The following is a 15138-nucleotide window of genomic DNA, read 5'->3' on the forward strand; positions in this document are numbered from 1 at the left end:
CAATATCCTAATTCCATTGGTCCGTGAGGATGCCAAATTGACAAATTACGCACTCTTCTGAAACCTTCCGAAAACCCGATTGGATTATAAAAAGCACATGGATGGGTAGAGCTATGAAAGGCCTTCAAAATAAAAGCGCCATTCAAACGTTATCACGTTTCTGTCAAATCCATAGCTCTGACGCATTTCAGTGAAGGATATGTGAGTGTTCGGTCTTTGTTGTAATGTATTCATCTATCTATTTTCTTCCTGTTTCTACCCTTCGTGTTGAGAATCAAACACTGTATGTTGAAAAGAACAGGAGGAAGTTATTTATGACACGTCAAATCGACTTCTATTTGCGACACATTCAAAAACAATAACAGAATGTGATGTTGGGTTAATTTCCCAATGCGATTCTCAAGGAACGGTGATACAGTATTAATGTCCAGCTTTACCGAAGGATATATGATGAAATCTTTTTTTAAACTATTGGCTCTCTGGGAGTTCATTGAAAAATAATCTCTACAGCAACAACCCCGAGCAAAAGCTAGCATACAATGCTAAAACACTACTCAACAGTTCTTATTTTAGCCCGAGGCCACTTTTTCACTTGTTTTTTTCCATCCCGAGGAACGACATAGCTTGGGTCGTTATGCGTTTGACATTCCAGTATTGGGTCGTTATGCGTTTGACATTCCAGTATTCGCCTGAGGTTAGTGTTCTTGGTATTTTTCCAATCCGAAAAGCCCAAAATTCATGTTTTCAGGAAGGTCATCCATTAATTTCCTATCCCGCCCTTACTATCTTTAAAAAAAAAAAAACGTTTTATTTTTAATAAATCAAACGGTTGAATCATTTTAGCAGTAGTTATCACATTCTAGTATACAAAGTGTACAGTACAGTATTACTCCTCCATCCATCCATTTTCTTTGCCGCTTATCCTCACAAGGGTCGCGGGGAGTGCTGGAGCCTATCCCAGCTGTCATCGGGCAGGAGGCGGGGTACACCCTCAACTGGTTGCAAGCCAATCGCAGGGCTCATCGAGACAGATAACAGTTGCACTCACAATCGCACTTGGGGGCATTTTATAATCTCCAATTAATGCATGTTTTTGGGATGTGGGAGAACGTGCAAACTACGCAGGTGGGGCCGGGATTTGAACCCCGGTCCTCAGAACAGTGAGGCCAATGCTCTCCAGCTGTTCCATTGTGCTGCCCAGTATAACACTCTAAAATAAACCCAAACAAATAGCCATTATATTATATTTCCTTTTCCTTGCTTCAACCTGCTTTTATGCCTTCTTTCCTTTTCTCCTTTTGCCCTTCCATCTCATATCTCTTCTGTCCGTCCTGACTTCCTTCCTTTCATCCTACCTTCCTTTCTGTCATCAACCTTTTTTTCAATTTCCCCTTCGTTCGTTCACTTGGACACTTTTTGTTTCTTATTTCTTTTTCTTTAGGTTGTTATTACTTTTGTACTTTCCTTTCTTTTAGTACTGGTCCAAAACAGCTTTGGAATCCACTTTTTGTACTTTATCTAAATAATTTGACGGTAATCACAATATTCCTAAAATAGAAATAAGACCACTAAATACTGTTCATATCTACCATTTAAAGTAACAGTTAAAAATGTGATTTATGGCGTTCATTCCTTTTCCTGCGCAGTACTTTTAATTCTTTTGTCTCTTCTGTTTTTCCACAGCCTTGCATGTCCATGATGTGGAAGTGTATGACTTTCTTCCTCCTGTGCACGAGTGCTGGTGGATGCACAAACATTTTCAACACATCAGGCCTGATGTTGGAATTCAGGGCTGTTGATTTTTATGACAAAGTAAATTCTGGGAAGATGGTCTTTGTGTATTTTGAGAATCAAGGTATAGCAGTACCACACTAAACCAACTTACTCAATCCCGAATGCCAAGAAATAATCATTTCTTCCTGTTCTCCCTTGTCTTCAGTCACTCCAACCATCTCTCTCTTCTTGAGGGAATTGAAAAAGTCTGCAGATGTTCTGAAAGATTATGGAATACTCGTAGGCAAGGTAAAACATAATTTCATGACCCTTAAATACGAGGATTAAAGGCTAAACGAGGCATATGAGGACATGTACGCCAGGTCTCACACTAAAGAAGGAGAAAAGGATCGCTACAGGTTGGCCAGACAGAGGGATAGAGATGGGAAGGATGTGCAGCCAGTAAAGGTGATTAAGGATAGAGATGGAACTGTGTTGACTGGTGCTAGTAGTGTGCTAGATGGGTGGAAAGAATACTTTGAGGAGTTGAATGAGGAAAATGGGAGCGAAGGAAGTGTAGAAGAGGCAAGTGTGGTGGACCAGGAAGTGGCAATTACTTGAAAGGAGAAGTTGGAAAGGCACTAAAGAGGATGAAAAATGGAAAGGCAATTGGCACTGAAGACATACCTGTGGAGGTATGGAAGCAATTTAGAGAGGTGGATGTTGAATTTTGGATCAACTTGTTGAATTCTACCAGGTGAGAAGATGTCTGAGGTATGGAGGAAAAGTGTGCTGGTGCTCATTCTTAGAAATAAAGGCAATGCTCAGAGCTGTGGGAACTATAGAGGAATAAAGTTGATGAGCCACACAATGAAGTGATGGGAAAGGGTAGTGGAGGCTAGACTCAGGACAGAAGTAAATACCTGAGAGTAACAGTATGGTTTCATGCCTAGAAAGAGTACCACAGATGCATTATTTGCCCTGAGGATGCTAATTGAAAAGTACAGAGAAGGTCAGAAGGAGCTACATTGTGTCTTTGTGGATCTAGAGAAAGCCTATGACAGAATACCAAGAGAGTAACTCCGGTACTGCATGTGTAAGTCTGGTGTGGCGGAGAAATATGTTACAATAGTACAGGACATTTATGAGGGCAACAGAACAGTGGGGAGGTGTGACAGAAGAATTTAGGGGAGAGGTGGGACTGTATCAGGGATCAGCTCTGAGCCCCTTGCTGTTTGCAGTGGTAATGGATAGGGTGACAGTTGAGGTTAGACTTTAATCCCCTTGGACCATGATGTTCACAGATGACAGTGTGATCGGCAGTGAAAGAAGGGAACAGATGGAGGAACAGTTAGAAAGGTGGAGGCATGCACTGTAAATGTGAGGAATGAAGATTAGTTGAAGTAAAACAGAATATATGTGCGTGAATGAGAGGGGTGGAGGGGAGAGTGTGAGGCTCCAGGGAGAAGAGATAACGAGGGTGGACGACTTCAAATACTTGGGGTCAACAATCCAGAGCAATGGTGAGTGTGGTAAGGAAGTTAAGAAACGGTCCCAAGCAGGTTGGAACAGCTGGCGAAAGGTGTCTGGTGTGTTATGTGACAGAAGAGTCTCTGCTAGGATGAAGGGCAAAGTTTACAAAACTGTGGTGAGGCCGGCCATGATATACGTATTAGAGACGGTGGCACTGAAGAGACAACAGGAAGCAGAACTGGAGGTGGCAGAAATGAAGATGTTGAGGTTCTCGCTCGGAGTGAACAGGTTGGATAGGATTAGAAATGAGCTCATTAGAGGGACAGCCAAAGTTGGATGTTTTGGAGACAAGGTGAGAGAGAGCAGACTTCGATGGTTTGGACATGTTCAGAGGCGAGAGAGTATATTGGTGGAAGGGTGCTGAGGATGGAGGTGCCGGGCAAAAGAGCGAGAGGAAGACCAAAGAAAAGGTTGATGGATGTGGTGAGGGAAGACATGAGGGCAGTTGGGATTAGAGAGGAAGATGCACGAGATAGATTTAGATGGAAAAAGAAGATGCAGTGTGATGACCCCTAATGGGACAAGCCGAAAGGAAAAATGCTAAAATTGCATTTGAATTTACAGTATAGGATTACAGTATTAGTTGGTTCATGATGGTTTTCCTTTTTTTTTTTGTAGATCAACTGCAAAAAGGAAATTGTTCCCTCATACTGTACGAAAGAAAGCATGGAACACACAGCTTTTCTTTTCAGGTATGTAGTGTGGGAGGTTGAGCACCCAGTACGGTAAATGAGTAATTAGAGCTGTATTCCTAGTAGAGAAAAATGATTTATTTCATTGGTGATGTTGGATTTTTCTTTTTGAAACCACAAATCTCTCTCTTTGAAGGAATGGTAAGGAGTTCTTGAGTTTTGATTTGGACACGGTGTTTGACGTCAACTCCATTGTTTCTGAAGTCTTGTTGTAAGTAAGCAAATGCTCCATTAGGCTAAGTATTTATAAAAACAAAAAAATGCTCGACATCTTCCCCACTTCTACTTTGACATAGATAGATCAGACTGATTCATAAATTGTCCAATGCCGTTGTTTTCAGACCGACTACAAGTACTTTGATTTGAGTAGTCCTCATTACTGAATACTGATACAGTACTTGATAATGCCATTCTTTCTTGCAATTGCGATTAAATTGTTTTATCATAATTCAATTTTGTTCAGTTTTATTTTACAGTGCCGTGAAAAAGTACAGTGGCACCTCTAGTTTCGAACATCTCTAGTAATGAAATATTTGGGTCAAGAAACGCCTCGGAAAAATATTGTCTTTAGTTACAAAGGAAAATTCTAGATATGAAAAGAAAAAACAGGCGCATATCTTGGTTTATGTGGCGCGATAGAGCTGCTCTCGGATTGTTGCATGAATCAAGAGTGCTTTAGTTTGAGGGCATGAACTGATGGCCGGACCTTCTCCTTCAGGATTTTCTGGTGCACACCAGAATTCATTGTTCATTAAATTGTAAGTTGTCATGGTCCTGAGGCAGCAAAGCAGCCCCAGACCATCTCAATGCCACCACCATGCTTTACTGTTGACATAATGTTTTTTTTTTCAAATATTGTGTCATTTTTACGCCAGATGTAACGGGGCGGACCCCTTCCAAAAAGTTACATTTTTGACTCCTCAGTACACAAATTTTTTTCTCCAAAAGTCTTGAGGATCATCAAGATGTATTTTGGAAATGTGAGATGGGCCTTTGTATGTTTTTTTTTTTGCCTGGGAACTCTCCCATGGATGCCAATTTTGTCCAGTATCTTTCTAGAGTCATGAACACTGACCTTAACTGAGGCTAGCGGGGCCTCCAGGTCTTCAGATGTTGTTTGAGGTTCTTTTTTGACCTCTTGTATGAGTTGTCGTTGCACTCGGAGTAATTTTAGTTGGTCATGCACTTACCACTTATTACTCTTCCCAGTTTTCTCCATTTGTAGATAATGGTTCTGGCAATTGTTCGCTGGAGCCCCAAAAATGGCTTTGTAACATTTTCCAGACTGATGGATTTGAATCACTTTTTTTCCTCATTTCTTTAATTTCTTTGGATTGTGGCATGATAGATTGGTTCCTGAGATCTTGTAGCCTACTTCACTTTCTCTGAGAGATTCTATTTCTATGGTTTCTTGATTAAACAAGTATAGTGATAATCAGGTTTGGGTGTGGCTTGTGAGATTGAACTCACTTTTCCCAAAATTTGTGATTAGTAACAGTAGCTAGAATGAAGGGATATTTTTTTTGGGTGGGGGGGAAGGGGGGGGTTACTTTTTCACAGAGCCAGATGGGTTTGTAATTCTTCCCCTCTTGGTACATAAAATCATAATTTAGAAACTGCATTTTGTATTTCCGTGGGTTGTCTCTGAGTGGGCGGCACAGTGGATCAGCAATACTTTTTCACAGCACTGTACATGGCACATTTCACCCAACTATAATTTTTTTTTAACAACTGTCCTAACTTAAATTTTAACACCCAACGACTTGTTTTTTAAATCTACCCTGTAACCAGAGGCATTTTAGTTAATAGTGTTTCATTTTAATCTGTAAAGAGTATAATGTAAAAATATTTTTTTATGTGTTCATCATAATCATTCCTTGCATCTCTGCCTGATAACATTCAGAAAAACAATTACAGAGTACAAGATGAACAAATTTTACTTGAAAGAATTACAGTATAATTGTTAATTCCTCTTGTAAGCTGTTTTATAATACTGTAGATAAATAAATAAACCCATTCACAGTAATTGGCAGTGTGTCCCACTACTTAGCTTGTGCAGTTGTTGTCACTGCCAATGTAAACATGACTGGTAGTGCCACTAAACGGCCAGGCAACATTAAGTACACAACCAAACGGGTAAGCAACATAAGGTAGACAACCAAACGGGTAAAAAGTAATTTATAAACAAACGAAAAACAGTGAAACTGATTCAGTGATGCATGGAGTGCAACTCACTATTGTATGCACAAAAAACTTCAACGTAGAAAAACTGTTTATAACTGCAAAATATCACTTTAAAGTGTAGAGTTTTAAAAAAATGACAACTATTATGAGCACATTATTCGGTAAAATACAAAACACATACAGAATATGAACATTTTATTATTCCAGACCATCAAGGAAAGTCACTCACAGCTGTGCATGCAGCTTGGTGTGTTCGACAGGGCTTGCGAAAGTCAGTATTTGCCAGACAGCCACTGCAATTGGCTGGTCGCCACCTGTGCGGAGTTCATCTTTTGTGCAGAGCATAATTGAGAGCATAAAACGGTTGATGTTGTTGAAATATTGCTGTTCCTCACATGGCTGACATGGCTTATATGCAGACGGTATGCCTTGAAATACAAATGACTAGACTTAAAAAATTTTCAAGATATCAAAGTTTTTAAGTTTGTTTTGCAAGTGAGAATTTGAAGAGAGAGTGCTGCGTGGCTGCAGCAGAGGTGTGGGCTCCAATCACAAGACTTGCACTCAAGTCAGACTCGAGACATGAGTTTTATGACTTTAGATTTGACCTGAGAATATGTTACAAGACTTGCACTTGATCAGCAATGACTCATAACTACACTTGGTCTTGAACCTGTTGACTTGAAAATTTGCTACTTTGACAATAGCAATCATTAACCAAAAATTGTGGCCTCTTATTTTACAGCTGTCTGCGTCACTTGTGGTTACGCTACAATAAAGTAATAAAAGTCACTGTAATGCAGTCTTACTCATTATATAAAAAGTGAATGTGTAACATGCCATTATTCCAATACTGTAGTTAGTTGTTTTCATCTTTTGACAATTATTGCACTCTTGTAAAGGAATTAACCAAGTGCTCTTTCACACACTTTCTTAAAAAAAAAAAAAAATAAAAGTACATAAATCAGTGACAGTTAAATAACATATACATTGCACGAGCCACTGTTAACGTACAGAGAAATGACGACGACAACACAATAAGGACATTAATTATTACAACAACAAAAAAATCCACATTGCAATCTGAATAGCGAGCAACTTGACGTCACATATGATGGTTTTCATTAGCATTAGCAGTTAGCTTTGTGAGCGATTATACAGGTGCAGGGTGGGCAGGCCTCGGCACTGTCTGAACATCCTTTATAGTACAGTCAGGTTTATTCAGTGTAGTGTTCTGATGAACCAATCTTGTATTTCTTGATTTACTTCATTTGCCAATCGATAAACAAACAGCTAGTATCTATCTATTTGATGTAACTAGATTCTTAATTCTTTGAGTCTTTTTTGTGTTTGCCTGTTTTTTGATATAATAGTTTTCCATTTTGCCCCCCAGTGTTCCAAATGTGATAACAGAGTTGGATAAAACTGCCTTTATAACAAGATGACCAACATGTGTTCCTCTTTTAAAATTTCCCGAGGCTTTTGATAATTGCAAAGAATGCATATTTATGTTTGAAACTGCCTCACTAGAAATGTTTGTAGACAAGGAAATGCAGTTTCCTGCGATATCCGCAATGTGAATTTAAGACTAGCATCCATCCAATCATTAATTTTCCAAGCCGCTTATCCTTACAAGGGTCGTGGGAGTGCTTAAGCCTATCCCATCTTACTTCAGGCAAAAGGTGGACTACACCCCAAACGTGTCGGCAGTCAGTTGCAAGGCACATATCGACACCCTCACAGAGCAGGAATCGATTCCACACTGCCTGCACCAAAGTCAGGTGTGTGTACCACTACACCATCAGTGAGGACTATTGCTGGCAATAAGTCGGACTCGTTTCCGGTGAGGGCTGGACTCCGGCAAGGCTGCCCTTTTTCACTCATTCTGTTTATAATCTTTATGGACAGAATTTCTAGGTGCAGCCGAGGCATAGAGGGAGTCCAGTTTAGTGGCCTCAGTATTGCATCTGCGCTTTTTGCAGATGATGTGATTCTGTTGGCTTCATCATGCCGTGCTGTTCAACTCACACTGGAATGGTTAGCAGTCAAGTGTGAAGTGCCTGGGGCTGAGACTCAGCACCTCCAAATCTGAGACCATGGTCTTCAATCGGAAAAGGGTGGCGTCCAATCCCCACGTCGGCGATGAGATCCTGTTCCTAGTGTAGATGTTCAAGTATCTTGGGGTCGAGTGAGGGAAGAATGGAACGAGAGATCGAGAAGGAAATTGAAGCAGTGTCTGCAGTGATGTGGACTTTGGATCGGTCCGTTGTGGTAAAGAAGAACTAAGCCGAAAAGCAAAGCTCTCAATTTACCAGTCAATGTACGTTCCTACCCTATGGTCACAAGCTGTGGGTTGTGACTGAAAGTACAAGATCCCAGATACAAGGGGGCGAAATTAGTTTCCTCCTTAGAGATAGGGGGAGAAGCTCTGTTGTTTGGAAGGGGCTCAAAGTAAAGCAGCTGCTCCTCCAGATGAAAGGAGCCAAATGAGGTAGCTTGAGCACCTGTTTCAGGATGCCTCCTGGACGCCTCCCTGGTGCAGTATTCTGAGCATGTCCCACTGGGAGGATATCCGGGGACACCCCAAGGCACACTGGAGAGATGGATGTGCCCCAGCTTGCTCGGAAAAGGCTTGGGATCCTCTTGGAAGAGGAAGTGGTTGGGGAGGGGGAAGTCTGGGCTTCCGTGTTCCGTTAATGCTGGCGTGACCTGACCTCGAATAAGCGGAAGAAAATGTGGGATATCTGATTCCAATGCTGACCAGAGACCTCCATGGTGAGGTGATTCCGGGCTCATACCTCCGTGAGGCGTGGGGGATCCCAGCTGGGGACGACCCAGGACATGCTGGAGAGACTATATCTCTCAGCTGGGCTGGGAACGCCTCTGGATACCCCCGGAAGACCTGGATGAAGTGGCTGGGGAGAGGGAAGTTGAACGTCCCTGCTAAAGCTACTGCCCTTGCCACCTGACCTTGGATAAGCTGTAGGAAATTGCCTGATTACCTGTTACCTGTCTAATTACCAATTACCGGATGGATGGGTGGATGGATAGTGCAGTAGTACAGTGAACATTGTGAACATCGGGCATCTTTAAAATCAAACACTTTTTAGCTAGTACCTATCTATGTGGACACAACTTCACTCACAATTGTCAGAGTCACATTTAAGATTCTGTCGTAGTTGCAGCTTTAGGTGAACGAACACTCAAATGTTCCCTTTCAGTGCTATTTTACGCGACGAGGTCAAGTATGTGCATTCAGACGCCGACCTCTTTGTGATGGAGAAGTCACTCAGGGGGAAAAAGGATATCGTGCTGGCTTATGTCACCAGTCTAGGCACACAAGGTATGGAAATCACAGCTCAAATGCACATGCAAGTGTGTGATCATGTATCTGACTTTATCTGCAGCTGTAGTAGTACACCATTCATAAGCCATCTTTGTATGATTGGTAATTAGTTCAGTGTGCAGACATTCCCACGTGACTGATATGATTGTTTTCACTTACTGAGCACATGAAACAATCTGAAATAGCCTGTAAATCACTCAGAGCAGTAAGCAATGGTAAATAAATAATTCAGAAATAAAGGTTTACCTAATATTTATTTGGATTTACTAGTCCTATGTTCGTCACAGCATTCTGTATCGTTGTACTTGCTACGGTCAATGTTTTTGCAAGAGCTCTGATTGACTTTCCATCTCAGGTTCACAGTACTTTTTTACTGGTAGGCAGCTTTCCATTGGTTACACTTGTAGCGGAACTGACAGTATATGTCACTGGCATTGATAATCTAGCTAAACAAAAATGGATTATTTGTAGAGAATAATTTTTGAGTGCGTTTTAAGTGCGAGTGGACAATTTCCCACTGGACACTTTTGAGGAATTACTGGTCTAGGCAACCAACCAGTTGGGGCAACAATTCACTCTGCCCCTTCAATTAGCTGGTTGTGGCTAATTAGCGATAGTGCCAAGTAAGGATTCAGGATTATGCCTCCATCGTCTCAAGACATAAAATCAGTTTACATGAGACTTTTGTTTGTCTTTCTCATTGAAATCATTCCGATTTGAAGAGCTCTGGTCAAATGTTTACATGCGGCGTGATCTAATCCAAACAGGTGTTTGCTGTACATGTGCACTACATTTACTACAGTTCATTTTGAGAACAGCTATGTGACATTCACACATTGACATAAACGTCACGTCAAGAAGGAGGTCTGCTGTCTATTTAGCACATAAATTGGGATTATTTTTTACACGTTAAATAAAACTTACAAGTATTTACAGACAGAGTGTGGCCTGGCACGATTCAATTCACAGTTTACAAGTGACATAAATTTACTTCTGATCGATTTGACAAAAGAAATATTTCACTCATGTCAATCTTAATTTAATTCTATTTGTATTCCATTGGATTCTTGACCGATTGTGTCTGATTGCTTTACTTTAGAACACAGATCAGTAATGGAGACAGCATATGTATATGGCTCCAAATACCAGTTCATCCTCATAACTGGAGGCCCTGTCTTGAAGCACTTAGGGTAGGTTTGTCTTCTCTCACCATCTTTGTGAATGATTAAAATATTTAAGAATTCACTTTTTCATCATACATTTTCATAAATGAATTGTTTAAAATGATTGTCAGCGGTTCTCTCTTTTCCTTTCAGTGGTCAGAGAGCATCTCCTGTGTCTCGAGTGTGGTTCCTCCACTGCAGGGCTCCCAACTCTGAGCGCTGCCCTCTGACACCTATGAGGACACCATTGTCAACATTAAGCCTGCACACCTTCCTGCAACTCATGGAGGCTCCGCTGTTGGTAACCAGGCCACTTCCCTTCTTAAAAAATACCAAAGGAAAGCAACAAATATTGAAAAGACTCATAATTTATTTTAGGCAGCATGGTGGGTCATTGGTTAGCACGTCTGCCTCACAATCCTGAGGTCCCGGGTTCAAATCTGGTCTCACCTGTGAGGTGTTTGCGTGTTCTCCTCCGTCCATCCATGTATTTTCTCTTTATACTCCGGTTTCCTCCCACATCTCCAAAAAAATGCGTGGTAGGTTAATTGATGACTCTAAATTGCTCATTGGTGTGAATGTGAGTGTGAATTGTTGTTTATCTGAGCCCAGCAATTGGCTGGTGACCAGTTCAGGATGTACACCACCTTTCACCCAAAAATAGGTGGGTTAAGCTCCGGGACACACACGACCACAGTGAAAATAAGTGCCATGGAAAATTATTTTATTTTGCATATTTTGTGTCTTCCGGTGCTTCATTGGTGTCGCCAGTCAGAAGTATATGAAGACCCCTCTGCTGTTCCAAGACCGCAGTTTCCCTACCAACAGACCCCCCAAGTCTTTCTGTTCTCACATTCCGAAACAGAGCAACTGGACCGGGACATGGCCGAGACTCTGGCCTGGAGGCTCCGTGGCCTCGCCCTACTGACACTAGTGCACAGGTAAGATGCAATGCGCTTGATCTGTGGTCTTGTTCATTTTATTTGAATTAATTTGTTCATTGGTGTGGATATTTGTCTATGTTTATCAGGAAAAGTCTTGTGGTGAAAACACCTCTGGAATATAACGCTGCTTACAGGCTGCCGGACAAGGTTTGGTAATTGTTTACAAGAAATATTTCTGCGTCCAGTGGTGCCCTGTGATACTAGTGACCCAATTTAGGGTTGTTTTTTTTTAGACACACTCGGATGATCTTTGCTTTCACTTGTAGCAGAGATACTACATACAAGTGCTCTATGTGGCGGTGAACTCCCTTCATAACAAACACCCTGGGAGATAGTAAACAATTCTTGAAAAAAAGCTTCAAGGTGTTTATTGCTTCTCCCAGTTGAACTTTACTGGTAAACTAAATTTAAAACAAGAATTACACCTGTATTTAAAACCACCATATAGCCTTGTCTTATTTTAGTCAAAGGTTATCTTCAATACGAGTTTTTTTCAAGTTTCATGTACTGTCCCGGAACCAAATTAAGTTTTGTTTCAAGGCACCAATGTATTCTCAGCACCCTTTTTATTTGCCTTGCTGGCTTTGTTATCCTTACTTCTAGGGTTCTGAGGTGAAATATTTAACCTTAGACAACCTGGATGAGCTCTTGGAGCTCTTCCTTCATAACGAGGGAGATGAAATTCAAGATGAGGAGCTGGGAGAAGAAGAGTGTAATATTGAGGAAGATGTGTCTAATGGTAATGTTGAAGACATTCAGATAGATGAACAGAAACCATGGAAGGAGATTGAGAGGTTTTTTTTTTTCCCCTCCAGAGGAGTTAGACGATGAGATTGTGGCATCTGTCTATTCGAACCGAGGCCACTTGGAACAGATGGCCTCTGTTACCCAACTGACATCTGATGACTTCACAGACACAATAGCTCAGAGTGGCCTTACGGTGGTACTTTTCTACCTCAAATGTATGTATCTGTCCCGCCTCTGTCCAGGTGCATTTTCCTTGAACATTGTTCACTTTATTTCACTCACAGAAAGGTGGATGAAGGAAACATATGTAGTTATACAAAAGAGGTCATCACTAGCTTTTTTTTCTAAATGTCCCTTTTTCATACAATTTGTTTGACTTACAAACCAGTAAAGTAGGACTGAGATGTTCAGGGTGGTTACAAAAAGTTTGTCGAGAGGAGGACTCTAGGTCAATCTGTGTATGGATACAGGAATACTTGGGGCAAAAGGTGGGGTACACCTTGAACTGTTTGCACATGGGGTGAACATGCAAATTCCACACATGCAAAACTGAATTTCATCCCTCTGTCCTCAGAACTGTTAAGCAGATGTGTTAACCAGTCACCCACTGTGCCACACTCGGACTTCTCATGGCAAATCTAAACTCGTGCATAAGCAGCATTTAAGTAAAATCTAAACCAGTTTCAAATTTGGGTGTAACCTAATTATCCATCCATTTCCTTTGCTTCTTATCCTCACGAGGGTCGTGGGGAGTGCTGGAGCCTATCCCAGCTGTCAACGGAAAGGAGGCAGGGTACACCCTGAACTGGTTGCCAGCTAATCGCAGGGCACATGGAGACAAACAGCTGCACTCATAATCACACCTAGGAGCAATTTAGAGTTTCCTATTAATGTTGCATGTTTTTGGTATGTGGGAGGAAACCCACGCAGGCACGGGGGGAACATTCAAACTCCACAAGGGCGGGTCCCGGATTGAACCCGAGACCTCAGAACTGTGAGGCCAACGTTTTACTAGCTGAGCCACCGTGCCGCCATTAATTACGTATAATAACAAATAGTGTAGAAAAATTAACAACCTAATCCGTAAAGATTTGTGAGGGATATGATATTTGTGGGGGCAGATAAATGTTTGCCCATTAATAGTTTATATGAATCTCACCTAAACAGAGTTTCATAAAAATCCATGTTGCTGTGTCCCAAACTGCGAACAGGAAGTCCAAATATCCATCAACTCATCCCTCCTTTCACGCTTTGTCTATCACTTATCCTGTTCAGGGTCGTAGTGAAGCTGGAGCCTATTCCAACTGATTTTTGGACAATTGGCAGACGACCATCGGGTGGGAACTGCGGTGGTGTGGAAGTGCAAAACAAGATAAGAAATTGTGACAGACTTTTACATTTCAGAAAACAAATTAAAGAAAGGGTGTGTTTATATGCTTTTGTCAATGTTTTGGCTTTCTAAAATGTGTTTTCTGCTATACAAAAGTGTTTTGGCTTTTGTTAATTTATTTTCTGCGATGTACAAGTGTTTTAATATTTTTTTTTTGCACTTCCTGTCCACCATAGGTCACCAATCACCAGTTAATAACAGGCTAAGATGAAAATCAGCCATTCTTTTTCCCATTCATGCCTTGAGTCACTGAGGGAGAACAATTCCACATGCAGAAATACAGTACTGATTAAATCTACTATAATAAAAGACTACTGTGTGTAAATTGTATTAATTGTAGTTTTTAATTTTACCACCAGGGGATGCCATTTCAATGGCCTTCTTCAGCTCGTTTACAGAAGTGGCAAAAAGGCTCTCAGGTAATCACAAGCAGACAGTATGATGCCTTTTTTACTCCGTAATGCATATATGCAGGTGAGCTTAGTTCCATCCCCATGCTGAAGCTTCTTTTTACCGTCACATTCTAGATTCTGACATTGCTGATGTTACCATGAGCACAGTGGATTGTGGAGAATGGACAGACCTTTGCGCCGCTCAGCTAGTTGGCTCTCTCCCAGTCTCCTTCCAGCCAATTACTACCTTTCCAAGTGTCCTGCTGCTCCGCCCTCAGGAGCCGATTCAGAAATACCTGGGAATGTTGGGATATGACCCGCTGCATCGCTTCATTTTGCTGTAAGAGGCTAATGTATTACTTTGCTTAAACTGTATATAGGATGAAAGGAAATGGTGAAATGATAGATTAGAGATTTTGGCTTCTAGCCTTACACTAAAAAATGAGATATTATAATGCAGGAGAAAATTTTGACTCCCCTGTGCTAATTCCACATTTGACATATTTAGCAGTTACTGTGGAACTATAAAATTGTTACCTCAGGGGCTGTAAGCAGTTGTGGGATGAAAACACATGTTGTCCTTTTTTACTTGATAAATTATTGGAGTGAGAATATTATCATGGATGAATTGTATTCATTAACTTTATACTTAATAATAATGACAAACATTTCAGTAAATATGCTTTAAATTTACTCTTGAAATCGGATAGTTCTAATGAATAATAGAAGCGCATTAACTTAATCTTGGATTTTCAGTCTACATGGAGTATAAATAAGAGGCCCCGTATCTCAGTGGTTAGAGCATTGGTTTGGTAAACCAGGGGTTGTGAGTTTGTATCTCACTGGGGCCTCTACTCCTCAAGAGGGGTTGCATCAGGAAGGGCATCCGGCGTAAAAACTGTGCCAAACAAATATGAGCGTTCATCTGAGACTGTACGCTGTGGCGACCCCTAACTGGAAAAGCCGAAAGAAATGTACTAAGGAGTATAAATGAGCAGAAGACACGTTTTTAATAAATGGTAGTCGATTGAGTT

The 15138-nt window shown here is 41.1% G+C and overlaps 1 protein-coding gene across 5 annotated transcripts in view; it reads left to right on the forward strand.

The window, feature by feature from the left end:
• The first annotated feature begins 86 nt into the window (after window positions 1-86).
• Window positions 87-15138, forward strand: part of txndc16 (thioredoxin domain containing 16) — a 35719-nt gene continuing 20667 nt past the window's right edge. The window contains exons 1-15 of one of the 5 annotated variants that reach the window (XM_061837167.1): window positions 252-624; window positions 655-694; window positions 1684-1855; window positions 1940-2022; window positions 3865-3938; window positions 4075-4149; window positions 9344-9465; window positions 10568-10658; window positions 10785-10932; window positions 11403-11572; window positions 11662-11722; window positions 12179-12314; window positions 12391-12537; window positions 14072-14131; window positions 14240-14444. In XM_061837167.1, coding sequence (XP_061693151.1) covers window positions 665-694; window positions 1684-1855; window positions 1940-2022; window positions 3865-3938; window positions 4075-4149; window positions 9344-9465; window positions 10568-10658; window positions 10785-10932; window positions 11403-11572; window positions 11662-11722; window positions 12179-12314; window positions 12391-12537; window positions 14072-14131; window positions 14240-14444 — 1574 coding nt within the window. In that variant the 5' untranslated portion in view covers window positions 252-624; window positions 655-664. Of the gene's footprint in view, window positions 202-238; window positions 695-1683; window positions 1856-1939; window positions 2023-3864; window positions 3939-4074; window positions 4150-9343; window positions 9466-10567; window positions 10659-10784; window positions 10933-11402; window positions 11573-11661; window positions 11723-12178; window positions 12315-12390; window positions 12538-14071; window positions 14132-14239; window positions 14445-15138 lie in introns of those variants that run through there. The other 4 variants (XM_061837171.1, XR_009797449.1, XM_061837158.1 and 1 more) reach the window with 4 other exon arrangements.

The sequence above is a fragment of the Syngnathoides biaculeatus genome, chromosome 2, assembly GCF_019802595.1.
Source record: "Syngnathoides biaculeatus isolate LvHL_M chromosome 2, ASM1980259v1, whole genome shotgun sequence".
Classification (NCBI taxonomy): domain Eukaryota; kingdom Metazoa; phylum Chordata; class Actinopteri; order Syngnathiformes; family Syngnathidae; genus Syngnathoides; species Syngnathoides biaculeatus.